The sequence below is a fragment of the Carlito syrichta genome, unplaced genomic scaffold, assembly GCF_000164805.1.
Source record: "Carlito syrichta isolate Samal-C Ts95f unplaced genomic scaffold, Tarsius_syrichta-2.0.1 Scaffold302945, whole genome shotgun sequence".
Classification (NCBI taxonomy): Eukaryota; Metazoa; Chordata; class Mammalia; order Primates; family Tarsiidae; genus Carlito; species Carlito syrichta.
In genome coordinates, this window is record NW_007247041.1 from 403307 (window position 1) to 422291 (window position 18985).

At 42.9% G+C, this 18985-nt stretch overlaps 1 protein-coding gene and 1 pseudogene across 3 annotated transcripts in view; both read right to left on the reverse strand.

Moving 5' to 3' along the window:
* ANKUB1 (ankyrin repeat and ubiquitin domain containing 1) overlaps positions 1-6776 on the reverse strand; it is a 38749-nt gene extending 31973 nt beyond the window's left edge. The window contains exons 1-2 of one of the 2 annotated variants that reach the window (XM_021711941.1): positions 6227-6776; positions 3118-3233 (exon numbers count right to left, since the gene is read on the reverse strand). Coding sequence is in view for 1 of the 2 variants with exons in the window: in XM_008057305.2 (XP_008055496.1) it covers positions 3118-3261; positions 6227-6316 (234 nt within the window). In the remaining variant the exon portion in view is untranslated. Of the gene's footprint in view, positions 1-3117; positions 3262-6226 lie in introns of both variants that reach the window. The other variant, XM_008057305.2, reaches the window with a different exon arrangement.
* A 5022-nt stretch (positions 6777-11798) lies between these two features.
* Positions 11799-12733, reverse strand: LOC103259652 (annotated as a pseudogene). The gene has a single exon (XR_504244.2). The product of XR_504244.2 is annotated as a 40S ribosomal protein S2 pseudogene (transcript).
* Positions 12734-18985: the final 6252 nt, after the last annotated feature.

Consider the following 18985-nt stretch of genomic DNA (forward strand, 5'->3'; position numbering starts at 1 on the left):
CGGCCACTACACTCCAGTCTGGGCGACAGAGTGAGACTCCAACTCAAAAAAAAAAAATATGATAAGTAAATGACCATAAAATGTTAAAAGATATACAAATAGGGTCTTTTCATTTATATAACATGGGATCATACAATGCTTATTAGTCTGTGACTTTATTAGTATTGCATTTATTTGATTATTTATGTATGTATGTATGTTGGAGTCTTGCTCTGACACCCAGGCTGGAGTGCAATGGCACGCTCATGGCCACTGCAGCCTTGACTTGCTGGGCTCAGGTGACCCTTCCACTTCATTCCAAGTAGCTGGAACTACTGGCACATGCTACCACACCTGGCTAATCTTTTGACTTTTTGTAGAGACAAGGTCTCACCAAGTTGCTCAGGCTGGTCTTGAACCCCTGAGATCAGGCAATCCTCTCACCTCAGCCTCCCATGGTGCTGGAATTACAGGTTTGAGCCACCACGACCAGCCGAGTATTGCTTTTAAACATTCAATCGGCTGAGTACAGTGGCTCAAGCCTATAATCCCAGTACTTTGTATCTACTTGTATCTTTTTATTTATTTTTATTACTCTCCCCAGAGGAAACTTAAAAGTGAGTTACAGCCAGGCAGGATGGCTCACGCCTGTGATCTCAATACTTTGGGAGGTAAAGGCGAGAGGATTGCTTGAGTTCAGGGGTTCAAGACCAGCCTGTGCAACTTGGCGAGACCTTGTCTCTACAATAAATCAAAAAATTAGTGGGGCATGGTGGCGTGTGCCAGTAGTTCCAGCTACTTGGAAGGTTGAGGCAGTAGGATCGCCTGAGCCCAGCAGGTTGAGGCTGCAGGCCACTGCACTCCAGCCTGGGCGACAGAGTGAGAATCCAACTAAAAAAAAACCAAACAAACAAAACTGAGTTACACAACCTGTTTCATTCCCTTTCTCACTAACTGCCAACAGACTTTCTTCCCTAAAGGCTAAACAGAAAACAGCCCTTTCAAAAGACTCCACCACTGATTTCAACCAACCACCTGACTGTTGCTCCTCCCTTTCGTAGTTTCAACAAAACAATGAAGTAGCATTTATTTCAGGTAAGAGACCACTGTCCATGGAGTGGTTCTGGCCAGTCTACGAAAGATGCACAAGGAGGGCTTGCATGTTTTCTGCTTTAACTCTTGACATCAGAAGGCTGAAATCTCCACCCTTGGATCAAGCTAACGCCGCCATTTTTTAAAAACTTGGGATCCATAGTGTCTTATGGAGAGAAGCTTGAAAATTGGTTGGAAAAAAAAAAAAAAAAAAAACCAACCAACAAACCAACAAGCAAAAAAACAAAAAAACCTGGGATCCATGAAGGGACATGAAGCCCAATCGCACATGTGTATGTTTTTCCTTTCGTAAATATTCATGACTCCTTCTATAGCTTATTAAATATGTATATTCAACCATCCTGCTCAGCATATATTCCCTGTTTCCTTTGCCCCTCCTTCCAAGCATCTATCCCTTGCTTCTGAATGGTTACCCTACAGGCTGAAAAATACTTTATGAGAAATAAATCTCTTCCTTCCAAATTTTATCAACCTTGTCATTCTTTAGTTGTCAGAGACAACCTTGACTACCATAACAAATTTTTAAATATTAAATAGGGGAAATTTAGTGCCTCACTTATTGGAGAATATATAATTTACTAAGTTACCTAAGTTTCATGTAGGGTAAAGAACTAGTAGAGAAAAATACTTCTACCCTACAACAGAAGCTCTTAAATTCTTTGTACCACCCATTCTTTTTAAAAATGGTTAAATCTAGCCCTGAGTTGTATCCCACATTTTTAAAATAAAAATTAAGGCCGAGTGCGGTGGCTCACGCCTATAATCCCAGCACTTTGGGAGGCTGAGGTGAAAGGACTGCCTGAGCCCATGGGTTCGAGACCAGCCTGGGCAACTTGGGGAGACCTCACCTCTACAATAAATCAAAAAATTAACCAGGTGTGGTGGCACGTGCCTGTAGTTTCAGCTACTTGGAAGGCTGAGGTGGAAGGATCCCCTGAATCTAGCAAGTCAAGGCTGTGGTGACCATGAGCAGCATGTCACTGCACTCCAGCCCAGGTGATAGAGTGAGGTTACAAGTAAAAAAAAAAATAAAAAATAAAAATAAAAAAAAGGTGTATACTGATTACATTAAAAATAACAAACAAAAAACGGTTGAAAGTTAAGGATCTTCAACCCAGAAATCTCCAGGCACACAATTTTGTCTATTTTACAAATTTAGGGTTCTTTAAAGTTCTTCAAGCCCAACCATGGATCCCAAGTTAAGCATCATTGGTTAAGCGCATCCTAGAGGCCGGACTCGGTGGCTTAGCCTGTAATCCCGTGCTTTGGGAGGCTGGGGTGAGTGAATTGTCTGACTCCGCTGGTTCGAGAACCGCCTGGGCAACTCGGCGAGACCTCATCTCTACAATAAATCAAGAAAGTAGCCAGGCGTGGTAGCGCGTGCCTGTAGTTCCAGCTACTTGGAAGGCTGAGGCGAAAGGATCGCCGGAGCCCAGCAGGTCGAGGCTGCGGTGGCCGGGAGCGGCCACTGCACTCCAGTCTGGGCGACTGAGTGAGACTCCAACTCAAAAAAAAAAAAAACCGGACACCCTAGAAATGAAAACAGCTATCTTCATTGTATGCACACCTAACTTGAATGGCTACTCCAGCTGGATTTGGATGTAGAAACTTCCCCTTCGTTGTTATTGTTACTGAGTATGTCTTCTACTTCCTCATTCCATCGCTAGGAATCATGGTGGCCCCACTGAAGTGATCTAATCCTCTTCTTCCCACACTGAATTCCAGATCCGCCCCTTGGCCTTGTTCTCATATAGGTCTGTGGTGAGTTCTGTGATGACTGGAACTGGATTGGGCAGGCAGGAAAGAAACGGGGGGAGGGAAGGGGAAGAAGGAATAAACAAGGGGGATCTCTATCTTGTCTTCACGTCTCACTTCCTCTTACAGCACAAAACATGCAAAAGAGCAGTTAGACAAATGGAAGAGAGAAGGCAAGAAGAGAAAACCTCCCTCTAAGTTAAAGGTTGACTTATCCACAACTGTATTCAAATGAGATAGACATCTTAGACAAATGTCTGATCATCATACCTTAACAAAGCATCTGAGAGTTGAACTGAAAGATACTCCAACATCAGCAAGACGCCAGCTGTCCTTGAGAGCGGCGCCAGCATACGTCAGCTCCAGATACCTCCTGCCTTGTTTATCTTCAGAGAGAGGAATGTGGAAATAATCCTTAAAAATCAATAGCATATTATGAAAACAGTACACTTCTACATCACTAAACCAGAAATGTAATCTCTTTTACATGTTTCCACTGAGCATTATAATTGTTTGGAACAAGGGGAAGAAGTTTGGTTTTTGTTTTGAGTCAGTCTCACTCTGTCACACAGACTGGAGTGCAATGACATGATCATGGCTCACCACAGCCTCAACCTCCTGGGCTCAGGGGATCTTTCCACTTCAACCTTTTGAGTAGCTGGAACTGCAGGTGCACACCACCATGCCTGGCTAATTTTTTGACTTTTTTGTGGAGACAAGTGCCATGCATGGCAGGCTGGGTATGGTATAGCTGGAGTTGTGGGGGATGAAAATACAATACTGAATTAACAAAGGTAGATTTATTTTTATTTTTTTGAGTTGGAGCTCTCACCCTGTCCTGGCACGCTCATGGCCACCACAGCCTTGACCTGCTGGGCTCAGGCTCACACTATGCTGCCCATGCTGATGTTGAACTCCTGGGCTCAGGCAATCCTCCTGCCTCAGCCTCCCAAAGTGCTGGGGTTGCAGGTGTGAATCACCCCTCTCGGCCTGAAGAAGTATTAAGCAGGGGTTCTTAACTTAGAGCCCTCCCAAAAAAGTTTATGGATAGAATTTAGATGGGAAAGAATGACATCATTTTATTAACTCTAAGTGAAATTGAGATTTCTTTCTTTCTTTCTTTCTTCCTTTCCTTCCTTCCTTCCTTCCTTCCTTCCTTACTTCCTTCCTTCCTTCCTTCCTTCCTTCCTCCCTCCCTCCCTTCCTTCCTTTCTGAGCTGGAGTCCCACTCTATTGTCCAGGCTGGAGTGTAGTGGCACACTCACAGCCACCGCAGCCTTGACCTGTTGTGTGCAGGAGATCCTTCCAAGTAGCTGGAACTACAGGCACACACTACCACGCCCGGCTAATTTTTGAGTTATTGTAGAGATGAGGTCTCTCCAAGTTGCCCAGGCTGGTCTCGAACCCCTGGGCTCAGACAGTACTCTCACCTCGGCCTCCCAAGGTGCTGGGATTATAAGCGTGAGCCACTGGGCCCGGCCGAGATTTCTTTCAATTATGAATGTAGGCAGCAAACTAAAGTAGCAATAGTCAGCTGTACCTGTGACTTTGTCGCCAATAGAAATCACAGATATTTTCATGTCACATTACAGTTGTTGCAAATATTTCAAAATACATGTAATGCATCAAATGAAGAGTACTTTGAAGGTGACTGAAGTTTACATATGTAAGAATAAATACACAATTTTCATTATTTTCATTTTTAAATTTAAGGACGTGGGGTACAATCCAGGATTGGATATACAAAGGTTTGTACAGGTAAATTTTGGGCCTCACTTTGGTCCCCACTTCGCCTGGTTTGAGATCAGGTGCCCTTGTTGATGAAGTACACCCCTCCTTCTTCCTCTGGCAGTTAACAATTTTTGATAAATAAATTCCAGGCTTTTTGGGCCCCCCCCCTTGTAAATGCATACAAGTAAAGACATTCCTAGAAGGAGTTCATAGACTTCACAGACTTCCAAAGGGCTTCATGACACTAAAGGTTAAAATCCCCTGTGTTAAAAGACTAGATTTCAGTGATCACTGTCATTTAACTATGAATTTCATGTAACTATGGTTCAGTAAATGCTCCTTAATAGATGAAAATGACCATCTCCAAGTTAAATATTTGATGGTCAGGAACTAAATATTTTGCTGAATGTTTAGAGTGAATATTTATAAGAAATTTATTATAAGAGGCTGGGTGCGGTGGCTCACACCTAGAATCCTAGCACTTTGGGAGATTGAGGTGAGAGGATTGCCTGAGCCCACGGTTCAAGACCAGTCTGAACAACTTGGCGAGACCTCATCTCTACAATAACTCAAAAAATTAGTCGAGCATGGTGTTGCCTGTAGTTCCAGCTACTTGGAAGGCTGAGGCAGAAGGATCACCTGAACCCAGCAGCTCAAGGCTGTGACTGTGAGTGTGCCACTGCACTCCAGCCTGAGCGACAAAGTGAGACTCTGACTAAAAAAAAAAAAAAAAAATTAAGTAATTTATAAGAAAGATACTGCACACAATTTGTTTCTTATTCTGGTTCTGTGATCCTAGGTAAGATGCACAACCTCTCTGAGCTTTAGTTTCCTCTGGATGCAAAATGAAGCCATAGCTCACAGTTCTCTAACATCCTTGCTGTCGCAGAATCCTTGGTTCTTTATAGTTGCTTGCTTACCATAATGTCTATCTGATGACTGGCATGCTCCATTTATGTAGCCTGAAGTTAGTGTCTTATATTTGTCCTTCTACAAAGAATTGCTGGCTGGTTGCGATGGCTCATGCCTATAATTCCAGCACTTTGGGAAGCCGAGGCAAGAGGATTGCCTGAGCCCGGGACTTTGAGACCAGCCTAAGCAACGAGGCGAGACCTTGTCTCTACAATAAATTAAGAAATTAGGTGTGGTGGCATGCTCCTGTAGTTCCAGCTACTTCGAAGTTTGAGATGCAAGGATTGCCTGAGCCCAGTAGTTGCAGCTGCAGCCACCATGAACATGCCTCTGCTCTCCAGCCTGGGCAACAGAATGAGACCCCCAACTCAAAAGAAAAAAAGAAAAAGAAGAATTGCAGTAATTTTATCTGGCCCATGCACAATCCACAGATTCCCAAAGGGGAAGGGAATCTTCTTTGTTCTTAAGAATGTACTAGCTCAGTTTGCTTTCTTGTTCAACCCTTCCAGAGTTACCATCTTATCAATCTATCGTGAAGCAAGTAAAGATATTTTCTTTTTTTTTTTGAGTCGGAGTCTCACTCTGTCACTAGGCTGGAGTGGGATATTTTCATCTAGTTTTAGTTCCCTGTTTGCTGAGAAAATACCCAATAGTCTCTCTGCTGTCTGTACATTTTAAATGCACTGCATAGTTAAAATCGATCTACATTTTGGTGGCTCGTGAACAAAGTACATACCTTTATCATCAGCTTGACAGCCTCCACGGTTTCATCTGCTGAAACATCAAACGATTCAAACGATCCTTCAAAGCCTATGAAAATCTTCATTGCTCTATTACCTTCTCAAAAGAAAAAAAAAAGGAAACTTGTTTTCAAAAGTCCTGCTGGATAGCTGGCAAAATTCCAATTCACAATTATAGACAAAAATGATGGACAGAGGCAGTCACTGTCTGGCCTTGAAGGTAAGTTGAAAGAATGCGAAGAGCCTAGTCCCACAGTTTCACAGTGTTAGACAACACAGACAGCAGCTGCATTGGAGGCAATGTTTCTCCACTGAAGGCTGTGGTCAGCAGACACCCTGTTCCTATATTACGGAAACCAGCAAACTTGACAATGGCCGAGGCAAGTGTGAACAAGCTTCCAACATGTAACACAAAAATGCTGCATGTAAATTGCACTTTTGTGATGTAGCTACCATTCGTGGACTCTTGAATTCAGATTTACTCAAGTACAGTTGATTGAAACACTCTTAAAAATAGATCTTTGATTGGAATGCACTAGCATAGGGTGAGGCAAAACAAGAGTTGATTTCATTGAATGTGATAATCCTGAAAGTTCTCTGTAAATAACTCCAAGCGGAAACTTTCTGGTTTCCATAACAACTCTGTGTACTTGTTTCCTGGCAGTATTTCTAATCCTGCCACGGGATACAGAACAATGCCCACTTGCACCATGGAGTTGAATGTGTAGGCTGAGGACTCTGTGACTTTCCCTTCCCATCTCTGTGTGATATAATCTGCTGAAGAGCAACAGAAAACAGTTGGTATTTCTCTTAGTCTTTGCCTTGATGTTATTTAGAACAATTTACTATTGTTATCTCCTTCAGCCTCCCTTAGTGTTAGTGGGAAATATTTCAAACTCCACTCCATTAGTGAGTGAATAATCTGGGCATGGTGGCACGTGCCTGTAGTCCCAGCCACTTGGGAGGCTGAGGCGGGAGGATCACTTGAGCCTAGGAGTTTGAGGCTGTAGTGTGATCAAGTTTGTGAATAGCTGCTACACTCCAGGCTGGGCAAAATAGGGGGAACCTATCTCTTAAACAAAGCATTATAGAAGAAAATACTCAATTTAGAAAAGAAAAGATAACATATTAGGAGTAAACTCAACAATAAACATGCACAGCCATGTAGATGTAAGAGTTGTATAAAATAAACATAAAGGCCGGGCATGGTGGCTCATGCCTATAATCCCAAAAATAGATCTTTGATTGGGATGACTTTATTTTGAGAGGCTGAGGTGAGAAAATTGCCTGAGTCTATGGGTTTGAGACCAGCCTGGGCAACTTGGCAAGACCTCATCTCTTCAATATATCAAAAAATTAGCCAGACATGGTGGCGCATGCTTGTAGTTCCAGCTACTTAGAAGACTGAGGTGGAAGAATCACCTGAGCCCAGTAGATTGAGGCTGCGGTGGCCGTGAGGGTGCCACTGCACTCCAGCCTGAATGACAGAGTGAGACTCCCAATAAAAAAATAAAAATAAAAGACAAATAAAATAAATGTAACAGGGGTGGTGGTGTGCACCTGTAGTCCCTGCTACTTGGGAGGCTGAGGTGGAAGGCTTGCCTGAGTCCAGGATGTTGAGGCTGTGGTGAGCCAGGAGTGTGCCACTGCACTCCAGCCTGGGTGACAGAATGAGACTCCGACACAAGAAGAAAAGAAAAAAAAATTCACAGCTAATAAACATAAAAAAAAGACTTGAACAACTGGACAGGCATACTATAGCCTTGGAAGCAAAGTTCAACATCATTAAAGTCATCAGTTCTTCCTAAGTTAATCTATAGATTAATTTTATCTCAATAAAAATACCAATAGAATATTTTTGTTGTTTAATTTGACCAGATGGTTCTAAAATTCATGTAGAAAAGTAAACAAGCAAGGATAGCTAGAAAAATTCAGAAAAGTAATGAGGACCAATCACCTACCAGATGTTAGAATATATACTGTAAGGCTACCATAATTAAAACAGTGTGTTACTGCACATGAAGTATCAGAAAAATCAGTAATAATAGTATAGAAATGGATTTGAATACATACAAGAATTTAGTACATGACAAAAGTGGCATCCAGCATCAGTGGGGATGGAGTAGGGAAATAAGATATAATATTCAAATAATAGTGTTGGATTAACCAGGTAGTTACCCGAAAAAAAATAATAAAAGTAGAGTCATACTTTTTAACCTTACACCAGGAGAAATTAAAAATTAATCAAAAATTTAAAAGTAAAAGATACGATTATGAAAACATTTGGGGTTTTTTGTTTTTGTTTTTTTAGTTGGGATTGCACTCTCACCCCGGTTGAAGTGCAGTGGCATGCTCACAGCCACCACAGCCTTGACCTGCTGGTCTTAGGAAATCCTTCCACCTTAGCCTTCCAAGTAGCTGAAAGGTGCGTGCCACATGCCCAGCTAATGTTTTTGATTTATTGTGGAGATGAGGTCTTGCCAAGTTGCCCAGGCTGGTCTCAAACCCCTGGGCTCGGGCAATTCTTCTTCTTCCTCCACCTCCCAAAGTGCTGGGGCTACTGTGCCTGGCTCAGATTTTTTATTTTTTAAAATCACCTTGAGTGATAGGAGCTTTCTAACTGTGACAAAAATTCCTGAGGCCACAAAAGGGAGAAGTGAAAAATTTAGTTATATTTTAAAAAATCTACATGACAAAAATCACTTAATATAAGGCCAAGGATAAATAAAGTGATAAAAATTTTGCAACAAAAAAAGATAAAAAGCTAGTGTAATATATCAAGCATACCCACAAAGACTATAACATGATGCTTTTTTTTTACCACAAAGTTGGAAAAGATCTAAAAGTTGGAGTACACACTCTTGTTGAGTCTGTTCCAATGATACTTTGTCATAGAGAGTGTGATGTGGTACAATTCCATATAACAGAAAACTTGGAAATCAATATTAAACTTACAAATGAACATATTCTTTGACCCAACAATTCCATTTCTAGGACTTTATCCTTACAATATATATGCCTATTCGCAAAAATGATATAGGTGTAACATTATCCATTGTAGAGTTATTTGTAATAGCAAAAGATTAGGAACATCTATCATGTTCATCAATAGGAGACTGGTTAAATAAATTATTTTTTATTCATACAATGCCATACAGCTATTAAAAAGAACAAAAATGGTTTTTTTTGTATCAGTATGCAAAAATCTCCAAGATTTATCATTAAGTGAAAAAAGCAAGGTGCAACACACAGAGTGTGGTATGTTACCATTTGTGGAAAAAAGGAGGAAATCATATTTATAGCCATAGATATTGGTATGCTGTTTGCATATACCTCAAAATTTCTGGAACTATATGCCGAACATTAGGAACATTGGTGCCTATGGAAAGGAGACTTGAGCATCAAGGGATCACAGATAAGAGCAATATTTTTTCACTGTATTATCTTTGTAAAAAAAACTTTATTCTTTTTTTTTTTTTTTGAGTTGGAGTCTCACTTTGCCCCCCAGACTGGAGTGCAGTGGCATGCTTCCGGTCACCGCAGCCTCTACCTGCTGGGCTCCGGCGATCCTTCCACCTCAGCCTGCAACTACGAGCACAAGCCACCACACCCAGCTAATTTTTTGATTTATTGTAGAGATGAGGTCTCGTCAAGCTGCCCGGGTGGGTCTCGAACCTGCAGCCTCAGGCAATCCACTTGCCTCGGCCTCCCAAAGTGCTGGGATTACAGACTGAGCCCCTGAGCCCAGCCAAAACTTTATTCTTTAGAAAAGTTTTAGGTTCACAGCAAAATTGAATGGAAAGTACCGAGAGTTCCCACATAACCCCTAAACTTACATATGACAGTATCCCCCACTATCCAAATCCTGAACCAGAACAGGTGAAGTGGTTCATGCCTGTAATCCCAGCACTTTGGGAGGCTGAGGTGGAAGGATTGTTTGAGTGCAGGAGTTCAAGAACAGCCTGGGAAACATAGTAAGACCTTGTCTTTAACCTCCATCCCCCCAAAAATAGTCTGGTGTGGCACGGTTGGTGTGTGCTTGTAGTCCCAGCTACTTGGGAGGCTGCAGTAGGAGGCTTGCCTGGGCCCAGAAGGTTGAGGCTGTGGTGAGCCATGATTGTGCCACTGTACTGAATCCAGACTCAAAAGAAAAGTCCTGAACCAGAATGGTTCTTCTTTTATTTTTTTTTAAAAACATATGATCGACCTATATCAATACAATTTTTTTTTTTTTAAGTGAGAAAGCAAGATTTATTAAGAGGACAGAAAATCTCCAAGTTCCCACAGTGGAAGGGGATCCAAGGGGGTTGCCTGATACATCTTTATCACTCGAAGTCCATAGATTACATCAGGGTTCGTTCACTCTTGGTGTTGGACAGTCTATGGGTTTATGTGTAATGACATGTATCCATCCTTATAGTATCATGGAGATCAGTTTCACTGCCCTAAATACAAGGGAACTTAAAAAAAAAACCTGGAATTTATTTATAAAAGTTTGTGTATTTATTCTTACATACTTAAACTTCGGTCATCTCTTCACAATACTCTGTCTGATGCAACACACCTATTAAGACACTTTTTCCACCGCTTAAAACAGTTTTTGAAGTTGTCAATTTTGATGCCTTGGAGTGCTTCTGCTTGTTTTTTTTGTTTGTTTGTTTGTTTGTTTGTTTCACTTCTTCCTCACCAGCAAAACATTTCCCTCTGAGGATTTTTTTCATTTGGGGAAACAAAAAACAAAAAAATCACTCTCAGGGAGAGATCAAGTGAACAGGGAGGATGGGGCACGGGGTTCCTGCCGTGGTTGGTTAAAAATTGCTGAACACTCGGTGTGGTGTGTGCAGGTGTGTTGTCATGGTGGAAGAACTAGTCACCTGTTTGCCACAACTCTGGACATTTCTTCCACAAATTGTGAGGCAACCCTCTCAAAACTTCTAGGTAAAAACTTTCAATGGCTGATCTGGAGGAACAAATTCCTAGTGTACCAGAAGGAGTCTACTCTCCAAAGAGAATTCTAGGTATTTTGAGGGTCCCCCCTTGTATCCTCTGGCCTCTGCTTATTTATTCCTCTCTTCCTTCTCAGCCCTCCAACGCTGGCAGTAACCTTCTGAAGGGCAACTTGGTTGCTTTCAAGTTTTGGAAATTATAAATAAAACTGGAATAAATATCCACATGCAGGTTTTGTGCAGACATAAGTTTTCAGCTTTTTTTTGGTAAATACCACAATGAGTCTGCATAGCTTTGTAAGAAACTGCTAAGTGACCTCCAGAGTGACTACCATTTCATTCTGACCAGCAGTGAATGAGAGTTTCTGTTTCTCCACATTCTCACTGGCATTTGGTATTGTTATTGTTTGTATTATCTTTTTATTTTTTACAATTTTGAGCCATGTGAATGATTAAATGAAATAAAATGGAAAGAAAAAAAGCCCAACTCACAGCCCTTCCAAGAAACCTTCTCGAATGCTCTTCAGGAAAGTTGACCTCTTTCTCTACTGCATATATATGTGTGTGTGTGTGTGTGTGTGTATACATACATACATATATATATATATTCTTTTTTTGGGGGGGGCTTGGTTCACTTTATTTTTTTTTTGTATGAAAACCCTATGTCGTTGCCACTGCTGGAGCCTGGGTCCTCTGCATGGAGACTCTGGTGTGGGTCTTGAGGAGATGGTGAATTCCTGATAAGGAGACTTGGTGAACACCGTCTCTTTCCAGAGGTCAGGGGTCAAGTAACTGTAAGTCTTAGAGATGGCATCAAAGGTGGCCTTGGCGAAGTTACCCAGGGTGGCAGTGCAGCCCCTGGCTAAGGTGTAGCAGTCATCAATGCCAGCCATCATGAGCAGTTTCTTAGGCACGGGGCCCGAGACAATGCCAGTGCCTCTGGGGGCAGGGATAAGGCGCACCAGGACAGAGCCACAGTGGCCAGTCACCTTGCAAGGGACAGTGTGGGGCTTGCCAATCTTGTTCCCCCAGTAGCCTCTCCGCACAGGGACAATAGACAGCTTGGCCAGGATGATGGCCCCCCGAATGGCGGTGGCTACTTCTTTGGAGCATTTAACACCTAGACCGACGTGGCCATTGTAGTCCCCGATGGCAACAAACGCCTTGAACCTAGTCTGCTGGCCGGCGCGAGTCTGCTTTTGCACAGGCATGATCTTCAAAACTTCATTCTTCAGAGAGGCGCCAAGGAAAAAGTCGATGATCTCAGACTCCTTGATAGGCAAAGAGAAGAGATAGATCTCCAGTGACTTGATCTTCATGTCCTTGACCAAGCGGCCCAACTTGGTGACGGGCATCCACTCCTTGTCCTCGGCCTTGCCTCCGCGAACTCCACAGCCTCGCCCCGGACCCCGACCCCGGCCGCAACCGCGGCCTCGGAGGCCGGTGCCAAAACCTCCGCGAAAGCCACCGCGGTTTCCCATTCCGGGGCCCCCGGGGCCTCCGGGCCCTCCCACTGCACCGGCGTCATCCGCCATTTGGTGTCTTTTTGGAGCAAAAAAAAAGCTATATATATTCTTTAATTAATTTCTTTAAATTATTTTATTCATTTAATATGTCAATGTCTGGTCCTCCTTTAGACTGTGAGCTGCTTGCTGGAGGGGTAGTGTCTTAATTACCTTTGTGTCCTCAGTGGCCTGGCCAAGTGGATGAATAAACAAGTTAGTTTATTGTAGATTAATATCAGTAAACATTGTACTGTAATAATGAAATGATAATAGAGTTGAAAAACTCTTAGCAATATAGGAATAGCTTAAAATAATATGGATTAGACTTGCAATTTAGGGACAGCTTGCTTTAGCATCTAGAGGTCCTTTTAAAGATTTTTTTCCTTTCTCTAGGAGTTTATTTTATTTTTATTTTTTCCTGAGTCACTCTGTCACACAGGCTGGAGTGCAGTGGCATGTTCATAGCTATCGAAACCTTGACCTGCTGGACTCAGGTGATCATTCTGCCTCAGTCTTCCAAGTGGCTGGAAGCATAGTCTCGCCAGTTGCCCAAGCTGGTCTCGAACCCATGAGCTCAGGCAATCCTCTCACCTCGGCCTCCCAGAGTGCTGGCATTATAGGCGTGAGCCACCACACCCTCCATGATATTTTTCTCTACCCATCATAAGGGTCATGGCCAACACTCCTATAACAAAAGACAAGTGAGCCGGGCTCGGTGGCTCAACCTGTAATCCTGCGCCTTTGGGAGGATGAGGTGAGTGGATTGCCTGAGCCCGCGGATTCGAGACCCGCCTGGGCAGCGAGACCTCATCTCTACAATAAATCAAAAAATCAGCTGGCCGTGGTAGCACATGCCTGTAATTCCGGCTACTCGGAAGGCTGAGGCGGAAGGATCGCCGGAGCCCAGCAGGTTGAGGCTGCGGTGGCCAGGAGCGGCCACTGCACTCCAGTGTGGGCAACAGAGTGAGACTCCAACTCAAAAAAACAAACAAACAAAAGACAGGTTAATAAGAGAAGAGCATAACAAACATTTGATTATTTGTTCATTTATGTATTTATTTTTGAATTAGAGTCTCGCTCTGTCACCCAGGCTGGAGGGCAGTGGCATCTTGATGGCCACTGCAACCTTGACCTGCTGGGCTCAGGTGATCCTTCTGTCTCAGTCTTCCAAGTAGCTGGAACTACAGGCGCATGCCACCACACCTGGCAAATTTATTTTTTATTTTTATAGTAGAGACGAGGTCTCATCAAGTTGCCCAAGTTGGTCTTGAACCCCTGAGCGCAGGCAATTCTCTAGCCTCGGCCTCCCAATGTGCTGGGATTACAGGCTTGAGCCACTGTGCCTGGCCCTTTGTTCGTTTATTTTTCAGTTAGAGTTTTACTCTGCTGATCAGTCTGGAATGCAGTGGCATGATCACGGCTTATTGCGGCCTTGATCTCCTGAGCTTAGGCAAGGCTTCTACTTCAGCCTTCAGAGTAGCTGGGACTACAGGTGCAGAACACCATGCCTGGCTAATTTTTTTGACGTGGTCTTGCTTTGTTGCTTAGGCTGGTCTCAAGCACTCCTCTCACCTCAGTCTTCCAGTGTGTTGGAATTACAGGCATGAGCCACTGGGCCCAGCCAACACATTTGTTGATCAGTTTTATGTGACATAAAAGACTTCAGAAATGAATATTCAAAGAGCCAGGAAAAACCGTTCATTTTTATTTTTATTTATTTTTATTTTTATTTTTTTTGAGTTGGAGTCTCACTCTGTCACCCAGACTGGAGTGAAGTGGCCGCTCCCGGCTACCGCAGCCTCGACCTGCTGGGCTCCGGCGATCCTTCCGCCTCAGACTTCCAAGTAGCTGGAACTACAGGCGCACGCTAGCACGCCCAGCTAATTTTTGATTTATTGTAGAGATGAGGGCTCACCAAGTTGCCCAGACGGGTCTCGAACCCGCGGGCTCAGGCAATCCACTCACCTCAGCCTCCCAAAGGCGCGGGATTACAGGCTGAGCCACCGAGCCCGGCTAAACCGTTCATTTTTAAACTTAGCTTTGATGGAGAATGGACAGCTGAGTAGAAATGAGATTAGACTAATGGGTGTAATCTAATGGTAATAGACTAAGGGGGAAAACGAAGCAAGGTCTGTACTGTGTAGCATTTCCTCCTCCCAAGTATAGGACAGGATCCCTCTGGAATGAAGATCTTCAAGGGAGAGGGAGAAGTAATAGAGTGACCTTTCTGGGTTTTATGGCTTGCTTTGGAGGAGAGGTGTTCTAGTGTTTATGACCCACCTTGGGGAAAAGGAATTCTTGTTCTGTGACTCCCTTTAGGGAACCAGAGGGCAGGAGAAGGTCAGTGAGAGAGACTGCTTCTGAGTCCTTCTAGTCTCCTTCAGTTCAAAGTACTCAGCGTGGGCTGGGCACAGTGGCTGATGCCTGTAATCCTAGCATTTTGGGAGGCAAAGCTAGTGGATTGCTTATGCCCTTGTGTTTGTGATCAACCTGGGCAACATAGTGAGACTTTGTCTCTACAAAAAAAAACAAAAACAAAAAATTAACTGTGGTGTGCACCTGTAGTCCCAGCTACTCGAGAGGCTGAGGCAGGAAGATGACTTGAGTCCTGGAGGTTGCGGCTGGGTGAGGTGAGATTGTGCCACTGCACTCCACCTGGGCGAAACAGCAAGACCCCAACTCAAAAAAACAAAACAAAACAAAACAAGGTACCCAGCATGCCAAATCGTCATACTTTGGGGTATCGTTTTCTGAGCTCAGTGGTCCCACCACCACTGAGCTCCTACTATGTGCCAGACACTGTTCTGTGCTGGATTACTGCAGTGCACAAGACATGGAGCTTCTAGTCTAGTATGTATATGTGTGTGTGTTTGGGGTGGAGGGGGGCTAAGGATAGGTAGGAAATAGGGGAGAGGGCAAATATAATAATTAAGTAATCAACAAAGAGGCTCTGTTTAAAGAGAATGGTCAGATAGCAGGGATAAGCACGGAAAAACTAAGACAAAATAAATGTAGAGAACTAGGAAAAAATTGCTTACTAGGAATAACAACATGGGAAAGAATTAGATTAAATGCAGGAAACAGGCTCAGTGGCTCACGTCTATAATCCCAGCACTTTGGGAGACCGAGGTGAGAGGATTGCTTGAACCCATGGGTTCGAGAATAGCCTGGGCAACTTGGTGAGACCTCATCTCTACAATAAATCAAAAAATTAGCTGGGTGTGGTGGCACGTGCTTGTAGTTCCAGCTACTTGGAAGGCTGAGGTGGAAGGATCACCTGAGCCCAGTAGGTCGAGGCTGCGGTGGCTGTGAGTGTGCTATTGCACTCCAGCCTGGGTGACAAAGTGAGATGCCAACTCAAAAAAAAAAAAAATTAAATGCAGGGAAAACAAATAGGAATATGATACATAGCAAGGAGGAAGGAGAAAGCAAAACATAATGCTACAAGAAGACTTGGATGAGGGTGAAAAGAAATGCTATGCCATAATTGGTGACTAATGTCTTAGTCTCTGATTCCTCCTATATTTAAAAGATGGAAATTAGTTACTTAATTCTTATTTTGAGCTTAAAGTGTAGCGTTCTCCCTATTATAGTTTAACTCTTTAGTTCCTTTAAAAAGCTTTGAAAGAATCACATACTAAAATGGATTTGAAGAAATTTCCTGACACATGATACATGGCATAAATGCTATTGATACATACAGAATAACAAGAATAATTTAATGTCACATGGTAAATAGCATTGTGAAAGAATGCTGAATGATTGGTGGTTCTTTTCAGTACTATTTTCCTTAGAAGAATCTGCTTCAGGCGGGGCGTGGTGGCTCACACTTATAATCCCAGCATTTTGGGAGGCTGAGGTGAGAGGATTGTCTGAGTCCATGGGTTTGAGACCAGCCTGGGCAACTCGGCGAGACCTAATCTCTACAATAAATCAAAAAATTAGCTGGGCATGGTGCGGTGTGCCTGTAGTTCCAGTTACTTAGAAGGCTGAGGTGGAAGGATTGCCAGAGCCCAGCAGGTCGAGGTTGTGGTGACTGGGAGTGTGCCATTGCCCTCTAGCCTGGGTGACAGAGTGAGACTTCATCTCAAAAAAAAAAAAAGAAGTATCTGCTTCAGTATTAAAATGTCAATGCTGTTGTGTTGAGAAATAATTTAGCTGGGAGCAGTATTTCATACCTGAAATCCCAGCACTTTGGGAGGCAAAGGTGAGAGGATTGCCTGAGTGCAGGAGTTAGAGACCAGCCTGGGCAACTTGGCAACACCTCCTCTATACAATGCATAAAAAGATTAGCCGGGCGTGGTGGTGCACACCTGCAGTACCAGCTACTTGGAAGGGTGAGGTGGAAGGATCACCTGAATCCAGCAGGTCGAGGCTGTGGTGGCCAGGAGCGTGCCACTGCACTCCAGCCTGAGTGAGACTCCAACTCAAAAAAAAAAAAAAGAAAGAATTTATAGCATCTTTTAAATATCGAATTATGCTTTCATTATCATAGCTTTTAAGATTTGTCATTGGGTTTTGTTCTTTCCATCTAAGAAAGCATGCATGACCATCTGAAGCATCTGATGATCCTCTTAATATGTAAATTCTCACTGAGTAATTCTACAGTGGGACCTGAGATTTTCAATTCTAACAAACTCTCTGGACCATACTTTGAATAGCAAGGAACTAGAAGCTATGTGGAACTTTTAAAAAAGTAATTGTAAAGAGGAGGAGATTTCATCCCAGTTGCTTTCCAATTTCATGCAAAGGAAGGCAGGAGAAAATTGTTCTTTAAAATTCCCCTAAAAATAGTTTTAAAAAACAATGACTTCAATCTTGCATTATTTGGTTACTATTACTATCTAACATACCTAATGTCTTTAATGTGATCATCTGAACACATGGCAAATGCAATTAAACTGTTCCATCATGTCTTTATTTTTGGAAATGAACAAACTGGGGGCAGATGCAACTCATTAAATTGCTAAGATTGACAAGACAGCTATAATCAGGATAGAATCTGGGAGAATTTCCAGACTATAGAGTTCATCAATAGATGCAAAGATTCTTTCAAGGAAGTGAAATTGCACAATTGATAACTAGAAGAAACTCCTGCTTGATACAGGAAGTCACAAGCAGTGAATAGGAAAGAAATCTACAATTAGGAAAATAATCAGTGTGGGGGGGAAACAGCAGTTATAAAACACAGTTTATTGTCAACTGAAATAGAACAAACAGTAGACTAACTGAAGTACTAAGTATCACTGTGTTAATTGGAATGTTTTGTATCAACACAGAACTTGTAAATTAAATTCTAACGTGAGCCATTTTTCCCATTTAGTGGAGTCAAACATATCATGCCTAGTAGTCTCTTCCTTTCTTCTATCACATGCTGTTGTCTTATCTCCTGTCTCGTGTTTAAGTTGTAAAGAAAACTCTTAGATATTCATCAAAGCCCCAAAGATAAAGACAGTGCCATCTTAGATCTTTTCTGTTTAGTGTTCCCTGTTCTGTGAACTTTCCTTCTCTACCTGGAAAATGTATTTGATCTTGCAATCAGCAAGATTGTTGGATGGGGAAGAGGAGAATTGATCAAATTTGCGGTGTCAATGGCTGACAATAAATCTCTTATATCTGTCTTCTTTCTGAATCCAAAGAAAATAATTAATTCAGGAATTTCAGATGCTATTATTAGGGGGTTATGTGGAAAAAATTGGGGGGCAGGAGCCAATGTCTCTCAGAACGAATATGTAGGCGGCCATCTGCTTGACTTACGCTGAAGGATATCTAAATATATTTTATTGAGCTTAGCAGTTTAATCAAAATGCTGAAATAGAGGCTGCCTGTAAATGACTTCATGCATTCTTATGTATTTAATGCTCATTTTTAGAATGAAGATCGCAAAATTTATATCTCCTGTATAACCATTTCTCTTGATATTCAGGTGCCTCTTGGACATCTCCATGTGGATATCTCAGCCTTTATTTTTTTGAGTCAGGGCCTCACTCTGTTGCCCACGCAGGAGTGTAGTGAGTGGCACGATCATGACTCACCACAACCTTGACCTCCTGGGCTCAGGCAATTCTTCTGCCTCAGCCTCCCAGGTGGCTGGGACGACAGGCACACACCACCATGCCCGGCTATTTATTTATTTATTTTTTTGAGTTGGAGTCTCACTCTGTCGCCCAGACTGGAGTGCAATGGCTGCTCCCAGCCACCGCAGCCTCGACCTGCTGGGCTCCGGCGATCCTTCCGCCTCAGCCTTCCGAGCAGCTGGAACTACAGGCACGCGCTACCACGCCTGGCTAATTTTTGATTTATT